Source organism: Scleropages formosus, chromosome 7, assembly GCF_900964775.1.
Source record: "Scleropages formosus chromosome 7, fSclFor1.1, whole genome shotgun sequence".
NCBI classification, from domain to species: domain Eukaryota; kingdom Metazoa; phylum Chordata; class Actinopteri; order Osteoglossiformes; family Osteoglossidae; genus Scleropages; species Scleropages formosus.
The window spans coordinates 10,485,506-10,503,733 of NC_041812.1; the positions used below are offsets into that span (position 1 = coordinate 10,485,506).

The following is an 18,228-nucleotide window of genomic DNA, read 5'->3' on the forward strand; positions in this document are numbered from 1 at the left end:
CGTGTTCCTCGCGGCATGCAGGTCTATACAGGCACAGAGGGCAAGCGGTCGTGCTACAGTTCGGACGGTACGTCAAGCGAGAGGGGCCACGGAGCAGGATTGCAGCAAATAAAGGGTTAGAACCCATGGAGGCCCCCCACCCACGTTCCTCTCGATGGGTTATTGGGTATGAGTTAGGGACCGTTAGGGACCGTTAGGGTTTCAAACCCGCACAGGCATGAGCAGGCGTCCAGCTGCACTCCACCTACGGTTCGGGCTTCCTGACTGCGTTGGCGTTCTCCAGGTAGGAGTGGCGGAGCTGAGCCACGGAGACCCGCGTGTCCAGAGTGCCGAGCTCGCCGTTGGACACCGGGGCCTCCTTGCTCGCCGTCTGTTCCACGCTCCGGATGACCACTCTGGATGAGCGCTGGGTCACCCCGATGTCCGACATGGACCGCGTGCGAATCTTCTGCTTCGTTGCAGAGGTCTCTGTGATCCTGTGCTGAGCCGGGAGGAAGGACGCTCCCCTACGGAGATACACTGGCATCTCGCTCCCCAGGTGGCCGCCCCTCAGCGTTTCCTGGGTGACAGCCGTTCCCTGGCCCGCAGCACCCCCTGCTGGACCGGAGCCGCGCTCCGTCTGTCTGGATGTGTGCCCCACTGGCCTGATGGCGAGATCAGTGGCGCTAGATGTTCGCTCTATGGGTTTGGACGTACGAGCCAACTGCCTGGGGACGTTGTCAGAGTTTCTGTGAACGTACTCAGCAGGCCTAGATATACGTGTCACTGTCCTGGATGTGTGTTCCGGTGCTGTAGATGTTTGCTCTGTCAGTCTGGGGGCGGGTTCCACGAGCCTGGGGGCATACTCGATGAGCCTGGGGGCATGTTCAACAAGTCTGGGAGCAGGTTCCATGAGTATGGGGGCACGTTCGGCAAGTCTGGCTGAGGGTTCCACTAGTCTGGGGGCGTACTCCTCCATGTCTCGGCTCAACCGGTGGCTCACTTTGCGGCCCGCTTCCAGCTCTCGTCCTCCTCGATAGGGGTCGTCGACACTCCTCTCCCGACGCCGCACCTCGGACGGCAGCACGGCCTTCCTGCTCTTCAACAGCCCCTCCGTCCTGATGGGCGGCCCACCGTCCTGCTGTGCTTCAAGGATGTTCTCTGAGCTGCTCCTCCTTTTCACTTCATCCCTGCCACGGCCATCGACGCCCCCCCGGCCTCCCACGTGTTCGAACCTGGTGACTCGAGTAAGACCCCCTACGAGCTGGACCGAGCTGTACATCTGCTGCCCTATGTCAGAGTGTGCAGGGTCCGTTCTGCTGCGGGATTGGTCTATCCTGCCGTAGGAGGAGTCTTCCCCGCTATGGGTGGGGTCTATCCACACACGGGCAGGCTCCATCCTGTTGTGGGCGGGATCCACATGCGGTGTCACAAACTGCGTGGAGACCTGGGAGTGTCGCCTGGGAACTGATATGTCAGACCCCGGCTCAGAGTTGTCCGCTGGTCGCTTCTCCCTTAGTCTAATTCTTCAGGGAAACAGAGGGGATTAACACTGTTCAGCAGCAGATTAACACCCACACACACACACACACACACTCTCTTTCCTTATTTGTAGAATGCATTTACACTCATCTAAACCAGAAATCATAACTGGAAAACCAAAAACAGATGGATTTGAAAGAAGCTAAAAGATGACACGCTGGCTACCCAGTTAGAGGCGGCTGATGGTGTCACCCATATATCATAAGTGTCATTGCACTGATGCACCCTTAGCGAGGCCCAGCGACAGAGGACCAGCATGTTAAGGGTCATCACTCATCTGCTGCAAGCCAGAGAAACTCAAGGCATAGGGTCACAAAGCCGAGGGCCGTGGTATCTTTGTCTTCGGTAGGCGCGCTCTGGCCGTAACGGCACCTCCCCACATGCCCCATCACCACCCCACAGTTGATGATAAGATGATAATCGTAACAGACAGGGCTCGTGGGAAGATGCAAGAAGCTTTACAGAGGAGCTCAGTATTAACCACTCCCTCCACCCATCTTTACTCCTCCACTTTTTTTTAACAGACCTTTGTATTCGCACAGTTAATACTCTTATAGAGATCAGAGCGAGTGTCAAATGGTGTGCGAGTACTGTCAACCACCAACCGCATCCATATTAACGACATGTGACGTTAGATCATTAGTACAAATGTTTTTCAGACAAGAGGATGCACTGGATGCATAGCTAATCTATAGGAAGATGCCATACCGTTCATTTTTGTATTTATACTGGTTCCTCTTACAACTTACAAAGACAACTGGTACTGGAGGTCACTTTGTAATTCCAAAGTCACTTTTATGGCTAGTTCTCAATCAAAAGCTTAATACAGACGTCCCTTTACGTATTTGCTGGAGAGGTTCTGCGAAAACCGAAAACTAGAGGTAAAGATAAAAACTAGAGCATATTAAAAATGCTTAGTTTTAACACTTTCATTAAAATTAAAAGTAATTTAAAATGACTGAAAATAAAAATGTTGGCTCTACAAACTCCCGTTCCTTGATTATTGATCACCAATTCATCCCAGTCATGTGCAACATTCCTCATCTTGTTATTGTGGCTCATCAACGCTCAGCAGCACAAGACGCAAGCTCTAAAGGCTGTGGACGGGAGTTGAATTATGGTGGGCCCACCCCCTGTGTGGGTGCTCCTCCCTGCCAATCATCAGCTCATCACAGAAGCACAGGTCGCTTTCACTCCACAACAGACATATATTTTAGAAAACAGATAACCGGAAAAAAGGGGGACGTGGTGGTGCAGCGGGTTTGGTCAAGTCCGGCCCAGTGGTGGGTCTGGGGTTCGAGCCCTGCTTGGGGTAACTTGCGGCAGACCGGTGTCCCGTCCGGGGTGCGTCCCCTCCCCCTCTAGTCCTGTGCCCTGCGTTTCCGGGTTAGGCTCCGGTTCACCGTGACCCCGCTTGGGACAAGCTGTTGTAGAAATTGTGTGTGTGTGTGTAACTGGAGAAAATGCTGCTTGAAACAATGTAGAAAATTTCTGAAAACGTGTAACTTGAATGTTTGTAACGCAAGGAGCAGCTTATTTAGGTTTTATCACCGTCACGTTTACGCAACTAGCATTTGAAGCAACACACCTGCGATGACAAGTTCACGTGGACATGCATCGTGCTTCCAGGTGAATAAGAACCCAGCCATTCACTTCTCCACGTGTCTCTTCAGACGAGTTTCCGTAGGTGCACGAGAAGCGCGGGGGACTCTCGACCACCTGTCGGTGCTGCTCAGCTCCCGACCTGGCCCAGGCCTAAAAGACTCCCCTGGCGCTCTTCCCCGAGCTAGCGTGCCGAGGGTCTGGGCCAAAACCCTCTCCCAAAATAACCCCCGTCCCTCACCTTCAGCCACAAGGGCCGCTAACGCCTTGGACGGGTTCGTTGGCCCCGTCGCGGCGCCGGCGTTAACGAAACCTGCAGAACCCAGCCTGAAGCGACACTCAATATCGTCCCTCTGGCACGCACGCGGACGACAGGCAGCGAATATCAGCTTGAGAAGAAACTGAGCCACAGGTATATTCTGAGTAGATGATTTGGATCAGGGATTATGGGAGGTCACCGGCTGGCTGCTGTAAGACGGGCTCCTTTAACCCATTTGGGGAAGCTGTTAATTCATTTACCAGGTCAAAATCTGTCCTTCTTCGAAAGCGTGAAGTCCATGCACCCTGCCGCTCTTTCTATAAGGCTTCGAAAAGCAAAACGTCCCCTCGTCACAACAGCGTCAACAGAAGGCTAGAGAAACGGTCAGAAGGTAAAGAGCCAGATGATTGTATTTTTAAGACAAGGAGTAACTGGAGTGTTTTGCCTTGGCTTTCAAAGGGCAAAGGGTGTGCGATGCAGCTGAACGCTCACGTATCGCCACGACGCAGTCCTCCGTTTCGTTCAAACCCGGGATCTGCGACACATTTGCGAACCGCCACAAGCGCGAGGCGAACTGGATCGCTCAACCGGGCAATGAAACGAAAGCAAAAATTTGTTTAACGTTACTTAGCCGTGCAAAGGTAAAATATGAATACAAATAAGATATGAAATTTGTGGATAAAACAGGGTCTGGAATGGATACTGTATTCCTATATGATTCAGTGGTCTATGGGAAATAAAATGATTCCAACAGCACCATGACCGTGGTGTACCCCGTCTCATGTCCTGTGCTTCCACGGTAGACTCTGGACCTCTACAACTCGGCAGCGGACGAGCGATGACCGAAAACAGATTAATCTATTTCACGCGGATTTTTGGGGCCGTTGAACTTGATTCTTTCGTGCTTTGAGTCAGCAAGAACGGTGCTTGAACTTCAAACCGTGGCGAGAACACCACAGTTCCCCCTCTCCGGAAACGTGACCTCCACCTGCCGATCAGGACTCTACAAAAGGGCAACCGGCAGAGACCGCCTTTGCCGAGGCTCGTTCACGTTTACTTTGCAAATCGCTTCCCTCCTCATCCGCTCCACTGGATGAAGGGGTGAGTAAGGAGATGAGCTGGAGAACCAAATTAGCTACAAGGAGCCCGTTTACATGCTTTCTCAGGTCAACACCGGTACCGGGTATCACGCCATGCTTCCGTGGGGTACGGAGACAGCGTTACACACTGGGCTTATGCCATCCGCTCACCCCTGTCTGCTGAGGATGCTCTGCGCCTGCTGCTCGATGAACAGGTCTCCAGGTGATACGCCGTGCCTGGCAGAGGGCAGCGAGGCCCTGCGGGACCCCTTTGGGGAACTCGGCACTGCCGCTAAGGACGAGTCCTTGGCAGGGGGCCCGGCGGCGGATGCAGGTCGGGCCGCTCTCTCTTTGTCCCTTCTGCGGTTCTCCAGGTTCATCACCCTCTCGCGTTCCGTGAAGCCATCCGCCTTCTCCCCGCTCGGGGGGTCCGGTTGCGCCGGCATGAACACTCGACCCACCCCCGAGCTGCTGCTGTAGGAAGTTCCTCCACCCCGCCCCAGGGACCTCTCCTCTAGCCCCTGGCCTCGGCCGTAACCCCGCCTGGTCTCCTGGTCCGCCCGCGCTCGCACGTAGCGCGGCGCTAGCTCTGCCTCAGCCTCGTGCTCCAGGGACACACCGTAGCGCTCCGCCAACTGCCGCCGTCGCTCCGCCTTGTAGCGGGCGATCCGCTCTGCCTTGGAATCCATGGCTGACGATGGGGATGCGTTGGCGGAGCCATACCCGGGGGCAGTGGGGGCAGCGGGGGCAGCGTGGGCCAGCTGGGGCTCTGCTCGACTCCGCGCTCTGGACTGCCTCTCGGGGGCGCTCACTTGAACGCCTGCAGACTCCGGGTCGTCTCTGCTGTACCGGTGAACTGTGGGGGAGGGAGACCAGGAAAAGGGTTCAATACACACGCTGAGCGATCCCATGTGCTTCTGGATGTTCCCACACCATGCGTTCCTCAGCTGAGCTGCCGGTGGCTTCCCCAGAGCAGGTGCTTTTCAGGAATTGAGCCCTTTGACCCCCATCCTGAGAGACCCTCACCCACAACACAGGGGTCACCGGGGTCCGAGGCCCGGGTGTAGCGCGGAGTGTCCTCCTCCAGCAGCCGACTGGCCACCAGGCTCGAATCGCTCTCGATGCCCTCCAGACGGCGGGCCATGCGCTCCTTCCTGGGGGGGGTGGGGGTGGGTGTGCGGTGAGCACAGTCTCCATGTACAACGGCGACGGGTGCACGACAGACATATTTAACGTGAAGTTTGAAAAGGCAGTGTACGTCACCTGTTCATTTCCAGATCGCTCGAGGCAACACTTTCAAAGTGTTTCTTTAGTTCTGAAACTAGAGAGGGAAAACAAGTGAGACAAGAAAACATTTGTTTCAATATTTCCCAATAATAAGCTCATGAGACGCGTTTCCCGATTTCCTGTACCACAGTTTTGTTTCAAAAGTTATTGGTGCTTCTCTATTGTAATCAGTCAAGATTTATTTTTCTCCAATTTCCTCGATATGGGAGTTTTTTTGTTTTCATTTCCTCCATTGCCAGACAGTTATATTTCCATACAGCACAGTTATATTTACATTACATTTACTTATTTAGCAGATGCTTTTCTCCAAAGTGACGTACATACACTGTCCGGTCAGCATGACATCACTGGTGTCCGCGTGTCCTTCCCCCACCAGCACATTTCTCTCCATATCCTATGTTAAGGGTCATTTTGGAAGCAGTCTGCATGTCCTCCTCTTACCCGAGCCTCACCTTTGGGAAGAATTGCAAGGAGATGTGCGTCGATGTCACGGGTGCTCCTGTCCAAGTCGGCCTTGCTGTCAAACGCAAACTCCTGCTGAAAGCTGTCGGAAAAAGGAAAGCTCGGTTACTCTTTATAGAAAAACAAACTTTCACATAAACACCAAGAAACCAGGCAATTATGCAATTATGCTCAATTTGTTGAATCCATCGACATCAAGTGAGGATCACTTCAGTGAGTTTCACATCCACCATAACTTATCAATAACAACACACAATCTAAACATCTAAAAAAATCTTACAGGTGATGATAAATCACTTTATTTTAAAATTATTAGGGGCATCTTTCACTCGGGTATCATTCTGAGGCTGGCTCTACAAGACTCTACAAGCATCTACAAGACTTTATCACTCACTACACCCCAACCAGACTGCTTCACTCTTCCACATCTGCCCACTTGGCTGTCCCGTGCACGAAAGGTACACCGCGGAGGCTGTCGGTTCTGTCTCCGGTGAAACGACATCCCCCTCTCGCTCAGAACTGCTGTTTCCTTGTCCACATTCAAAATGGGTCTTAAAACTCATCTCTTCCAGACTCATTTCGCCCATCATCTCTTAAGCTCATGTAAGGTGTAAATGTTCATGCACTATAACTTTCAGATCATGCCTGGATAAACCTTTACAAAGCTACTCCTGTAATGTAGTGTATATGTTTATATTTATATAAAAAAAAAATTATTACTATGAAGGTGATTTGGAATTATGGATACTTGGATAAAGATTTATGCAGCTACTCATGTGATGAACATTGGTTTATTGTATTTTCTATAAGATGTACATCGCTTTGGAGAAAATCATCATCTAAGTGAAAAAATGCAAATGTAAAATGTGGATGGTGATCGAAATTTGCACCCTGGTCCTGTTGTACAAATAAGCTCAATAAATTTTAAATGTTTAATAAAATTTCTGATCCATATGAAATAAAAGATTAATTTCAGAGAAAAAAATATATCTGGTTTCATGGCCTCTAGAACCAGGGTGATGAATGCCATTGCTGAAAAATTGCAACTTTGCATTTTGTTTAGTCATCATTCAATCATTAACAACCACTTGCCCAAGTCAGGTTCACGGTGGTTCAGAGCCTATTCCTGAAGTTGAAGGTGGGAGGCAGGGTATACCTGGACAAGATGCATCTCCATCACAGGGTAATCATACACACTCTTTCACTCACTCGCAAACAAAGGGCTATTTAGAGTCGCCAATCCACCTAAAACACGTGTCTTTGGACTGGGCGAAACCAGAGCACCTGGAAGAAACCCACAGAAGCGCAAGAACATGCAAACTCCACAGACTGAGCCGGATTTGGACCCGCATCCAAACTCACAGCCCAGGACCTGTGAGGCACTAGTGCTACCTGCTGTGCCGCCGCTCCAATTACTGACATTTTTAAAGGTAGTGCAATGGGCGATGAAGTTCTTAAGGACGCAGACTTGAAACTTGGAGGCTGCAAGTTCAAGCTCCACCCTACACACTTGCTGCAGTACTCTTGTACAAGGTACCCTGAATTACCCTAGTAAAAATACCCAGCTGCATACATGGGTATCAACATATCAAAGCCTCAACCCAGTCCTGCAGGTACGCTCTGGATAACATCCACAGAATTTGACCTTATGTTACAACAAACTCTACGTGACTCCTGGTCCAGGCCATGGTGATATCCCACCTGGACTACTGCAACTCCTTTCTGTCTGGCCTTCTGGCCTCTGCCATCAAACATCTCCAGACGGTACAGAATGCCGCCGCACGAGTCGCGTTTGACCTGCCGAAGTGTTCCGATGTATCCTCCCTTTCTCGTCTCTCCGAGTCGGCTTCCTATGGCCACCCGGATCAAAGGCTCTGGTTGTGACCTACAAAATCATCAACAGATCTGCTCGCCAACATCTACAACACCTGATCACTTGCTACATGCCAACCAGACTGCTACGTCCTCCACCTCTGTCTGCTTGATGGTCCCATACACAAGAGGTCCAAAAATCAAAAGCCTGAAAGTTTTTGGTTCTGGCTTCAATCATAACCTCCCCCTTTCCCTCAGAACTGCTGAATCTCTCTCTACATTTAAGAAGGGTCTCAAAACTCATCCTTCTGTTGATGCAATTCACTTTTTGTATTGTTTTCTGAGATGTATGCCGTTTTGGAGAAAAGCATGTGCTAAATGAATAAATACAAATGAAAACGGAACAGATTCGTTAAGTTCCTTCAGGTGGAAGTGTTGGTTGTGCAACAGATCAATACCAATAGCAGCAATGGAGAGGATCAGTTTGCCGACTCGGTTGTTTGAGCGCCTGGTCCAAGTCGCTGGACCGTCTCTGAGAGCAGACACTGCACTCTAGTACTTTTCCAGTCTTTACCTCAAAGCTCTGGTCTTCAGCAGTCTTGCGTTGCCAAATCCAACCGGAGTCTCGCTCCCGCAGCCTGGAAGAGAGGAAAGGCCCGAACCACTGAAAGCGCTGCGATCGATACGACTTAATCAAAGTGCATAATAAAACACCGCCGACAGGATGCCGCTGGACACCTGGCACATTTTGGGTTATTAAAGTGCAGATTCAAAAAACAGAGAAAGCAGTGACAAAAATAATTGCAATACTGCGAATGAGCAAGGGTTCGAGCGGAGGGACAACGCACCGGGGGCAACGTGCTGGGCACAAAAGGAACTGGGGTCGAGAGAGCTCATCCGTGACCTCTGAAAGGCAGAACCCCCTCCCTCCTTCCTCACGCATCACAGCGTCCCCCAGAGCGCCCCAGGTGGCGTGTCGAGTACCTGCCGCACGTGCTCGCCTCCAGAGACGGAACACGTGGACTAACCCGATTAAGTCATTAAGGGTTTGAGCAGAGCAGAAAGACGGAATATCCCTAATGCCACCGGACACGTCGCCTGCTTCAGTCCAAAAGTCACCGAAAAAGATGGTTTTGTTGAATCCGTGTAAGTGTGTCCATACACTGGCAGGACTCACGGCGGGCAGAGTATACAGTGTATTCAAACCACAGCGAGACCACATGCTACCCTCCATGCCACCTCTGTCATCATTGCACCATTAATGTATCGAAGGTCAATCACCATGCGACGTTTGTACACTGAGCTTCTTATACTAATTTAACCACTTATATCGCAGGGTAATTTTTACTGTATCAATTCAGGGTAAGTACACAGTAAGCGCATAACATGAAGAACGACACAGTGACACTATACGCACTCCCGTGACACTAAACACGGTAAATATCCACAGCCCGAGTGCAGTAAAACAGTCAATGTCCACTCTGACTCCATTAAACTGTAGTAAAACAATGGAAATATCCAGCTGCACTTCATTAAGCTCTACTGAAACACAGTAAATAACCACATATTGACTGTAGTAAAACACAGTAAATACCCAGCTAAATTCCATTAAACTGAACTGAACCACAGCAAACATCCACAGCCTGACGATAGTAAAAGACTGTAAATATTCACAATCTGACTCCACTGCATCGTTGAACACTTCAGAAGCGTAAGTGTGTTGCTGTGACGCTGTGTGCGGCTCAGATGGTGGAGATGGAACCCACTGGTGCTGGACCTCCTCATGGCGACAGGAACGCAGGGAGTCGGCCGATAGCCACGGGGAGACGGGGCACCTTCACTCTGTGGACACAGCGGACGCACACTGGACACTGACCAGCACTTCTCTTCCACAGTGGGATTAGCCCGAGGGAGCTGGAATGATGCGCGTGTGTGTGTGTGTGTGTGTGTGTGTGTGGAGGATTACGACTGATCTGAGAGGAAACCCGCCAATCATTCCTTCCTCATTAAGTCGTCACTGTGGTACAGCTGAGGAAGCAAGCTGATCAAGCATAGGGAGGGTCCAGCCAATCGGAGCAGAGAAGGACGCGCACACACACACACACACACGCACACACACACACACACGCACACGCACAGAAATTCACAAACATCACACACACACGCACACACACGCACAGAAATTCACAAACATCACACACACAGAGCAAACGGAGCTCTTTCCCTCCTTGGAGAATGCAGGACACCGACGGGAGCTGCTTCCGTGGCAAACCTGGCATCGCACCTTGCGCCCATTGCTTCCTGTGGCCCACATAGGTGGCTGCCCAGGTGTTCCAGAACATTCCCTCTGAGTTGGAGAGAATGGCTGGAACACGTCTGCAGTTGAGAGCAGTCAATCTGCCCCAGCAGCAGCTTGTTGTACGGTAGGGCAGGCGCGGCCGCAGCGCACGCAGAAGTTCCGGGGATGAGAGGCATCAAACCAATCAGCAGCTGCACTGACAGCAGGGCTAAAGCGGCTAAGGGTCCAAATCTGATTAGAGGAGGAGGAAATTAGGCACACGAGAAGTGAACACTGAGGGTGTCTGGGGGAGCAAGGTGAGAGCTCCAGGCTCGAGGGCACACCGCAACGCAGCAATCCCTCCCAAGTCCAAATCATCCAAGTGATTGCCCTCCCAGGGAGGGTTTGCAGTGTCCACTGTGACCAATCAGAGCGCGGCAGCAAACACTTGAACCGGTCTGCCGTACACCCCCCAAAAGGGGCGGCGTAAGAAAGCCCCGACTTATGTAAAACACATAAGCCAAACTTCAAACATGAAAAGGAAATGTGAAACAGACCCCAGAAGGCGGCAGCGTTCCATCACGTCCAGGAGAAACGCCACGGTCAGAGTTGCAGCGTAAATGCTGAGCGCAGGATCAGACTAGGAAGGTGGAGGAACAGCAGTCTGCTCCAGCCATACGGAGCGTGACGGGCTCTTCCCGCAGAGAGGCGCTCCTGCTGCAGCGACCCCTCCTGGCTACGCTTGGTTACAGGTGAGTCCCACCTCTGCTCACAGGTGAGCTGTTAAACCCCACAGACCCTGCTAAAGGCCCTCTGCTGGGGATGGAACCGGAGTACCTGGAGGAAAGCCACGTGAACACACGGAGAACATCCACACCACAAGCAGACTGAGCAGCATTCGAACCCAGGTCCGAATCCACAGCGCACAAGCTGTGGAACACACACCAAATGGATAGAAATCAATCAGAAAAACACTGAAATGAGCTTAAATTTATAATAATTGTTAAGATTTTTTGACTTGACCAGAGAGGTAATGCTTTGGGGTCAGGAGCAGAAACACTGCAGGGCTGAAACCCCAGGGTCACACGGGGGCAGGAAGGAGCCGGAAGCGGGACCACACGTCACACCTTCGTAGTTCAATTTAAAAAAAGCGCCGACTCACCGCGGTAACGTGCTGACTTATACATTGCTGGTCCTCCAAATGGAACCAAATTGGGGGGGTGGGGCACTCTAACAGCCCCCACCCGTCCCGTTCTGCCCTCTGCGTTTGCTCTGGAGCCGAATTCCACGTTCATGAAGGGTGTGGCTTTCGAAGAGCGCCCCGATGTCCGCAGGGCAACGCGAGCTCCGAGGACCACAAGCGGCCCGAGTGGAACAGAGCTACCAGAACTTTCCGGCGGGCCGTGCTTTGCTTGGAAACATTCCTTCTCCATCAGGGAGCAAACACACATGCAGGGAGGAACACCATACATGGCTGGTGTTAGAGAAGAGCTTTGGGATCCTTCTGGGGACTGCAGGGATCAACCAAGAATCTATCTGTCTGTGACCCAATCTGACCTTCAGGAACCATTTCACCTGTTGTCTGTGAGTGGCTGCCCTTCTCCATTCAACCGATCCTCTCTTTGGTCAAGGTCCTCACCGATGGTCCCTTCACCTCCACTGGGGGCCAATAAAACCAAGAGGGGAGGGGCTTAGGTGCCCTGTTTGATCACGCATGGTACCGTGTGCTTCTAACTGAAACAGGAACGTAACTCCGAACCTTCAAACATGGACTGATGTCGACTGTTTGGGAAATATCGCAATGTGTCACCAAAATGATCTAAAACACATACACACACACGCAGAAAACAAAAAACCAGGATATCATCAAAAGTATGAGAATATATAAACGTTGGGTTTACTGCCGGAGGCACAAATGGTATAGCCCAGGTTCAGAGCCCTTCCCGTCCCCAATGGATCAAGATGACCCCACACGTGTGTAAGGAGACCTCTGCAGTCCCTTCACCCCGATCTCTCTCTCTCTCTCTCTCTCTCGTACACACACACACGCACACACACAGTCTCCCCCTTTACTTCATCCCTCCCCTGCTTGCATGTCCACCCCCCTCCTTTGACAGAGCCCAGGTCTTGAGCTCAGCTTGCCATGGCCCTGCCTCCACTCCCTGCAGACAACCCTAAAAAGGAAAAGTGCGAACGGAGCGGCGGCTCGTCTGCGAGGTCACGCTGTGTTTACCTCCACCGACTGACAGCGTTTGCTCGCTTTCGCGCACGCACACGCGCGCACAGATACACACACTACCCAATCGCACAGTCTCGTGGTCTTTCTGTCCTAACAGTTCAAAGCTGCTTTAAAAATTGGCCAAAAAAAGAACCACCTCCCTCTCCGTAGGTCCACTGAAACCAAAACACTGTGGTACGGACCGCAGATCAGCTTCCCACCATCTCAGATCAGAGCGGACAGAGGAACGGAACTGCAGGGTGTCTTCTAGTGCGAACTTTGACCAACCCAAGGAGCCTCCTGACGGGTGAGCAGGGGTCACGGTGAAAACACCAGTAACCACTGGCAACCACTGATAACACACACACACATTTTCAGAACCGCTTGTCCCATACGGGGTCACGGAGCCTACCCGGCAACACAGGGCGTAAGGCCGGAGGGGGAGGGGACACACCCAGGACGGGACACCAGTCCGTCGCAAGGCACCCCAAGCGGGACTCGAACCCCAGACCCACCACTGATAAGCAAGCAACACAACCATCTCTACGGCGGGCAGGGCTCACGGCACCCCAAAGGGTTCCTGGGGGTACGGAACCCCAGTTCCAGATTCCCAACCGTCTCCTTTCTTGACCGTTCTCCCAAAAGTGAAGCCCGAGACAAACGTGGTTAAAGAGCCACAACCAACACAGCATCCAAGGCTGGATCCATACGTTCATAACAAGTTTAAAATTAATTACGTGAAATGGAGAGCAGCAGCTAGAAAGTCCTATCACCACAGTTTTGCTAGTGAGAAAATGTGGGCAAATTTATTCACTTTTTTATAATCAGCTCTCAAAAGAGAATTACACTATGAGGTTTGTACACTAAGTTACCTCTATAGGATTTCCCATTTATAGAGCAGGGTAATTGTTACTGTATCAATTCACAATAAATACCTTGATGAAGGGTACCACAGCAGAAGTGCGTGTTGAAGCCTCAATTCCTATTGCCAAGCGATTGCTCAAACTACTGCGCCACCTGCTGACCCCAAATGTCACAACAGCGTTGCAGTTTTCATAGGGACCTCACGTCCCCTCGTACTCCATCCTCCTGCCAGGGCCACCCTCCCTGTCGCTTCACTACATTTATTCATTTAGATGATGCTTTTCTCCAAAGCAACTTACAGCATTAAGCTGGTGTAAAGAAAGGCCCCCAGCGAGGTACACTGTCTGTCATTTTGGCTCTAAGAGCAGCACCAAGAGCCAAGTGGGGTTTGCAGATGCCGCAACATAAATCAGCGCAGGAACAAGAGCGCTGCCCGAGCTGCGGAAGTCTAACTTCGATATAGTTATTCAGTTATTTGCAGCGTAAGGTTTGTACACTTATTTACAGTGATTTACCCATTTATTTATATTCAGGCCTGGCCCTTGTTGGTAAAAGGCAGCAGCTCTAACCACTGCAACACCTGCTGCCCCAGGCAGTGGCCAGTACTGGCGTGTTGTGGTGTGTATAGATGTGTACCGGTGTGTCGTACAGCCAGGATAACAAATAGAAAGAGAAGGAAAATTGAGAGACCCCCCCGCATCATTAATGTGCTCGTTGCCATTGCGGGAAGGAAGGACGAGCCGGAGGAGACTGACCTTCTGAACTGGAGAAGATGAGCTGTGTGTCCTCGTGAATACCAGGATGGCGATGCCACATGTGGTAACGGACACAGTAACGGACCCCGCGAGGGGGTTCAACCCAAGCTCCAGCCTGGCCTTCCCTAGAAGCCGACGCCCCGTTGAGTCACCGTGCATTCCAGGCGTCCCCGCGATAAAGAGATGGCCCACTCGACCCACACGCGCTCGTCACGTGTTCAGAAGGAGCGGGTCAGTCCAGCGCAGCCTGATTTTCAGCAAAAGTGTCTGAGATCGGAGCCCATTTTCCTCCAGGAGCTCCAGCTGAGAGCGTCATCGTCTCCAGGACACTTACCTCTCTCCGGGGGGCAGCTGTCCTCCGCGAGCGGCGCCGCAAAACCCCGGGACAGGTGCAGAGTGCGAGCGTCGCAGCTCCGGGAGGCCCGCCTGCCGATGTAACGGCCCGGTGTGAGGTGGGGGGGCAGCGCAGTGGACCTGTGGCCTTGACGCCTGCTCTAAGGGAGCAACACGCCGCAAGAGCGTCTGCAGCCGAGACGATTTGGGACCCGACAAATATAGAACGGTGCTTTCCCAGCCAGGACGGTGCGGGGTTGGGGGTGGAAGGAAGGGCGGGGGGGCAGGGGGGAGGCTGCCCACCTTCATTAAAGTAAGGGTGGGGCCAGGGAAGGGAGCAGATTTGTGTGATTGAGTCCCTGCCGAACAGCTTTGAGTGGAAACCCTGAATTCCAGGTGCCATTCACATCTGTTGTATAAATGACAGCGGGGACCGTGTTGGGAAAACACTCAGTGCAATGTGACCCCAGTGCCAAGCACACACACCGCCCCCCCCTTCTTGGGCTGCCACAGTGGGTGGGGGGGAGGGGGTGGGCACATGGGGGGCCCCTTAGAAGGAGAGCCCATGTATGGCCCGGAGAGCACCGTTTCGCCCAACTGCTGCACACCCACCATAAATAGTGTACGACTCCCAGGGGGCGGGGGGGGGGGGGGGGGAATCGGGCAAGGGGCCGGAATCAGCTGTTCACATTCACCACGCAAACAAACATGTTAGACTACTGATACGCCACTTGCGTCTACGGTCAGCGCCCCAGAATTCCCGTGTATTCAAAATGCTGCATTCTGCGGTCCGACCCGCAGTCGAACACAATGGATTGAGGACCAACTTCACAGCACCGGTGACGCCTTCACTCCCGGTGTCCAGTTCCGCTCGTGGCCTCGTCTCCACACACCGTTTCACAGTAAAGTACCGCCCTCTAGCGTCCCCCTGCAATACCTTGCTCAGCAGGTCATTGGGTCACAGCATAAGTGTTCATTAGTTCATCTTCATAGGTTTGAACTCCTAGGAGGGTGTGGTCACCCTACTGAGTGTTCGTGTATTATATACATACGATATGTATCATATAGATTTTCTTTAAATCATTTTGAAAGGAAAGTAATGCGATAATAAGTCAATAAATTGTCGGAGCCTTCTGGTCCAAGGCGACTTGCAGCACATCAACAGTTGAGTTTGTAAGTCGAGGAAGCAGCATACATGTCGCTAGAGCTTTGGCCCGAAGAGATAAGGTGGGGTCAAGGTGGAGCTAAGGTGGGATAAAGGTGGGGCAAAGGCTGGGGCTGTCGATTGTACAACAAAGCTCCGATCTGGAGAAGGCCAGGGAACCAGGGTTATTAAAAGGCAAGTTCGCTGCAAGCTTGAGTGAGTCTCAAAGGGGTTAGGGTTCCAGAGGAGCGTGGGCGGGGCAACGAGCGAGGGGGTTGGGGAGACAAGAAAGACAAGGCAGCGCTGACTCAGAGCACTCGTGCCTTGTTTCACGGCGGACAAGAGCGGCTTTGTACCAGCCATGCACCACGGTGACCAGGGCAAGTCCCCAGGGTGGAGGGGGTGGGGCAGTTTGGGGTCTGCCTGCTGGACACATTGCGGTCAGCTTACAGCTTTCATTCATTAATCATCAGTTACAGCCTCACTGTTTTCCCACTTGCGCATATGAATGTTTGATCATGCGCACACATCGGCGTCTGCCCCTCAAGCACAGGTGCTACACCTGTAATGACTGCAACCTTCAGCAGGGGGCGGCGGCGCTACCCGAGAGCCCAGCCCCGACTGTGCGTCCGGCACCCCGTGCCTTCCGTCTCGGTCTTTTCCTATAAAAGGCAAATTGTTGCCGGCTCCGCGGAGGGAGTCGCACCGAGCAAAGGGGGGAGGGACTCCGAGGCGTGGATGAGCTTTGGTGGGGATGGAGTGAGTTGGAGGTGCAGGAGGGGGTGCTGTTGAGCACAGTCCCCACAACAGAGACGCCGTGTTCTGTCCGTGTCCTTTTCAGATCCGCGTGATGAAGACGCTGTTCTCCCAGTCATCAATGACGGTGCTGTCACACTGCTTGGAACTTTCCAGCAAAATGCTGAACTTAAGTATTAAGTAACTTAACTTTAAGACAAACACTTTCCTTCAAAGTGGGTTACAGTGTAGGGTTTGTACTGCAGTCAACTTACACTAATTTACCCATTTATACAGCTGGGCACTTTTTACTGTATCAGTTCAAGGTAACTTTCTTGATCAAGGATACTACAGAAGGAAGTGGGATTTGAACCCAGGTCCTTCGACTGCAAGGTGATGCGTTAATCACTACGCCACCTGCTGGACCACATATGCACCCATAACGGTCCATGGTGAAGGTTCATTTTAGGCAACAATAACAGTGAGTTATGAATTAGCAGTAAGTAATTAATTTACCTGACACTCTGCACCAAAGTGACTTACAGTGTCATACAACTTGCACTGATTTACCCATTTGTACAGAAGGGTCATTTTTACTGTACCAGTTCAGAAGAAGTACCTTTGTCCGGTACTACAGCAGGAGGTGGGGCTCAAACTCCGGTCCTTGGAGTGCAAGGCAGGCGCTCTGGCGTGCAAGTTCAGCATCCCGGAGTGGGAAAACGAAGACACGGCACCTCCAGAGGAAAACGTCCGTCGTGATAAAAACTTTGATTCTCCAGGACGCACCGCAAACCCTTCAGCATTTACTATTTCAAGCAGTGTCTCTTTATGCACCATGGTGCTTTCACGTGTTCAGAAGAACTGCCCGGATTGCCAACGACAGGGTCGCTCCGCATCCCAGCGAGACTCCAGAAACATCAACAGAAATGATGCCCACTGCAAAAAAAGTCCCGGAAAGGTCATGACAGTCGACATCACCGATAGGACATTTGCTGGATGTTTGCCGAGCGACCCCTGAACCACTGACTCCAAATCCCACCCAAATCCCCTCTTTCTAAAATGGATCTGGGAGTCACCGGGGGTCACGTCATCTGTGCCCCATCCAGCCCCCGACTGCGACAAACCCAAACCGATGACATTGGGTGAAAGCGTGCGTCACGGGAGGACACGTAACCAAAGGAGCGTAAGCATCATGGCACCAAGTGTCTTCTCTCACTGCTGTTCAAAATTCAGCCTCTAACCACACAAGGCCAGCAGGGGGGGCAGCGGTTTAGGAGCCGTCGCCTTGCAACCTGAAGGCGTGGGGTTCAAATCCCACATCCTGCTGTAGTACATTTGATGACGGCACTGTGTCTACAATAAAAATTACCCAGCTGTATAAAATGGGTAAACAGCTGTCAAGCTGATGATTTACTAGTCGCCTTGTTGAAAGGTGTCACATAACGAGGGTCTTGAGCAGAGAACTGCGCTTCGAGGGGACTGAGTGACCGAGCCGAGGGGTCCGGACACACCGGCACCCACCCCCCCCCAGGAGTTTGTCCCCTATACTCTGCTAGTGGGCAAATATAAACATTGTTGCACATGATGATCATGAGTAAAGAGGGTGGAGACATCACCGTTACACAGCACGCGGCAACAAGCACAATAATAATCTGGATTATTATAGACTAGAGCGCCGCCGTTTACTCTCTTACTTACTGCCTGGTTCATGATTTACTCACTCCGTCGGTCGGTCCCTGGCGGGACGCGCTCCCGCGACGCAGCTCCGCGCAGCCGTCCGTCCTCTTCAGTCTGTCGCCCCGGATCCACCACCACGGGCTGTGAACACACACCCTTCCGTCTCGGCAAAGCCAAAGGGGCTCGCACGCGCTCACTCCTT

At 52.1% G+C, this 18,228-nt stretch overlaps 1 protein-coding gene across 3 annotated transcripts in view; it reads right to left on the reverse strand.

Moving 5' to 3' along the window:
• LOC108937579 (supervillin-like) overlaps positions 1-14,541 on the reverse strand; it is a 37,759-nt gene extending 23,218 nt beyond the window's left edge. For all 3 annotated transcript variants that reach the window (XM_029253415.1, XM_029253414.1, XM_029253413.1), the window contains exons 1-8: positions 14,472-14,541; positions 14,138-14,384; positions 8,597-8,660; positions 6,201-6,292; positions 5,725-5,782; positions 5,488-5,615; positions 4,633-5,317; positions 249-1,505 (exon numbers count right to left, since the gene is read on the reverse strand). In XM_029253415.1, the coding sequence (XP_029109248.1) occupies positions 249-1,505; positions 4,633-5,317; positions 5,488-5,615; positions 5,725-5,782; positions 6,201-6,292; positions 8,597-8,660; positions 14,138-14,198 (2,345 nt within the window). In that variant the 5' untranslated portion in view covers positions 14,199-14,384; positions 14,472-14,541. The remainder of the gene's footprint in view (positions 1-248; positions 1,506-4,632; positions 5,318-5,487; positions 5,616-5,724; positions 5,783-6,200; positions 6,293-8,596; positions 8,661-14,137; positions 14,385-14,471) is intronic.
• Between the last annotated feature and the right edge of the window lie 3,687 nt (positions 14,542-18,228).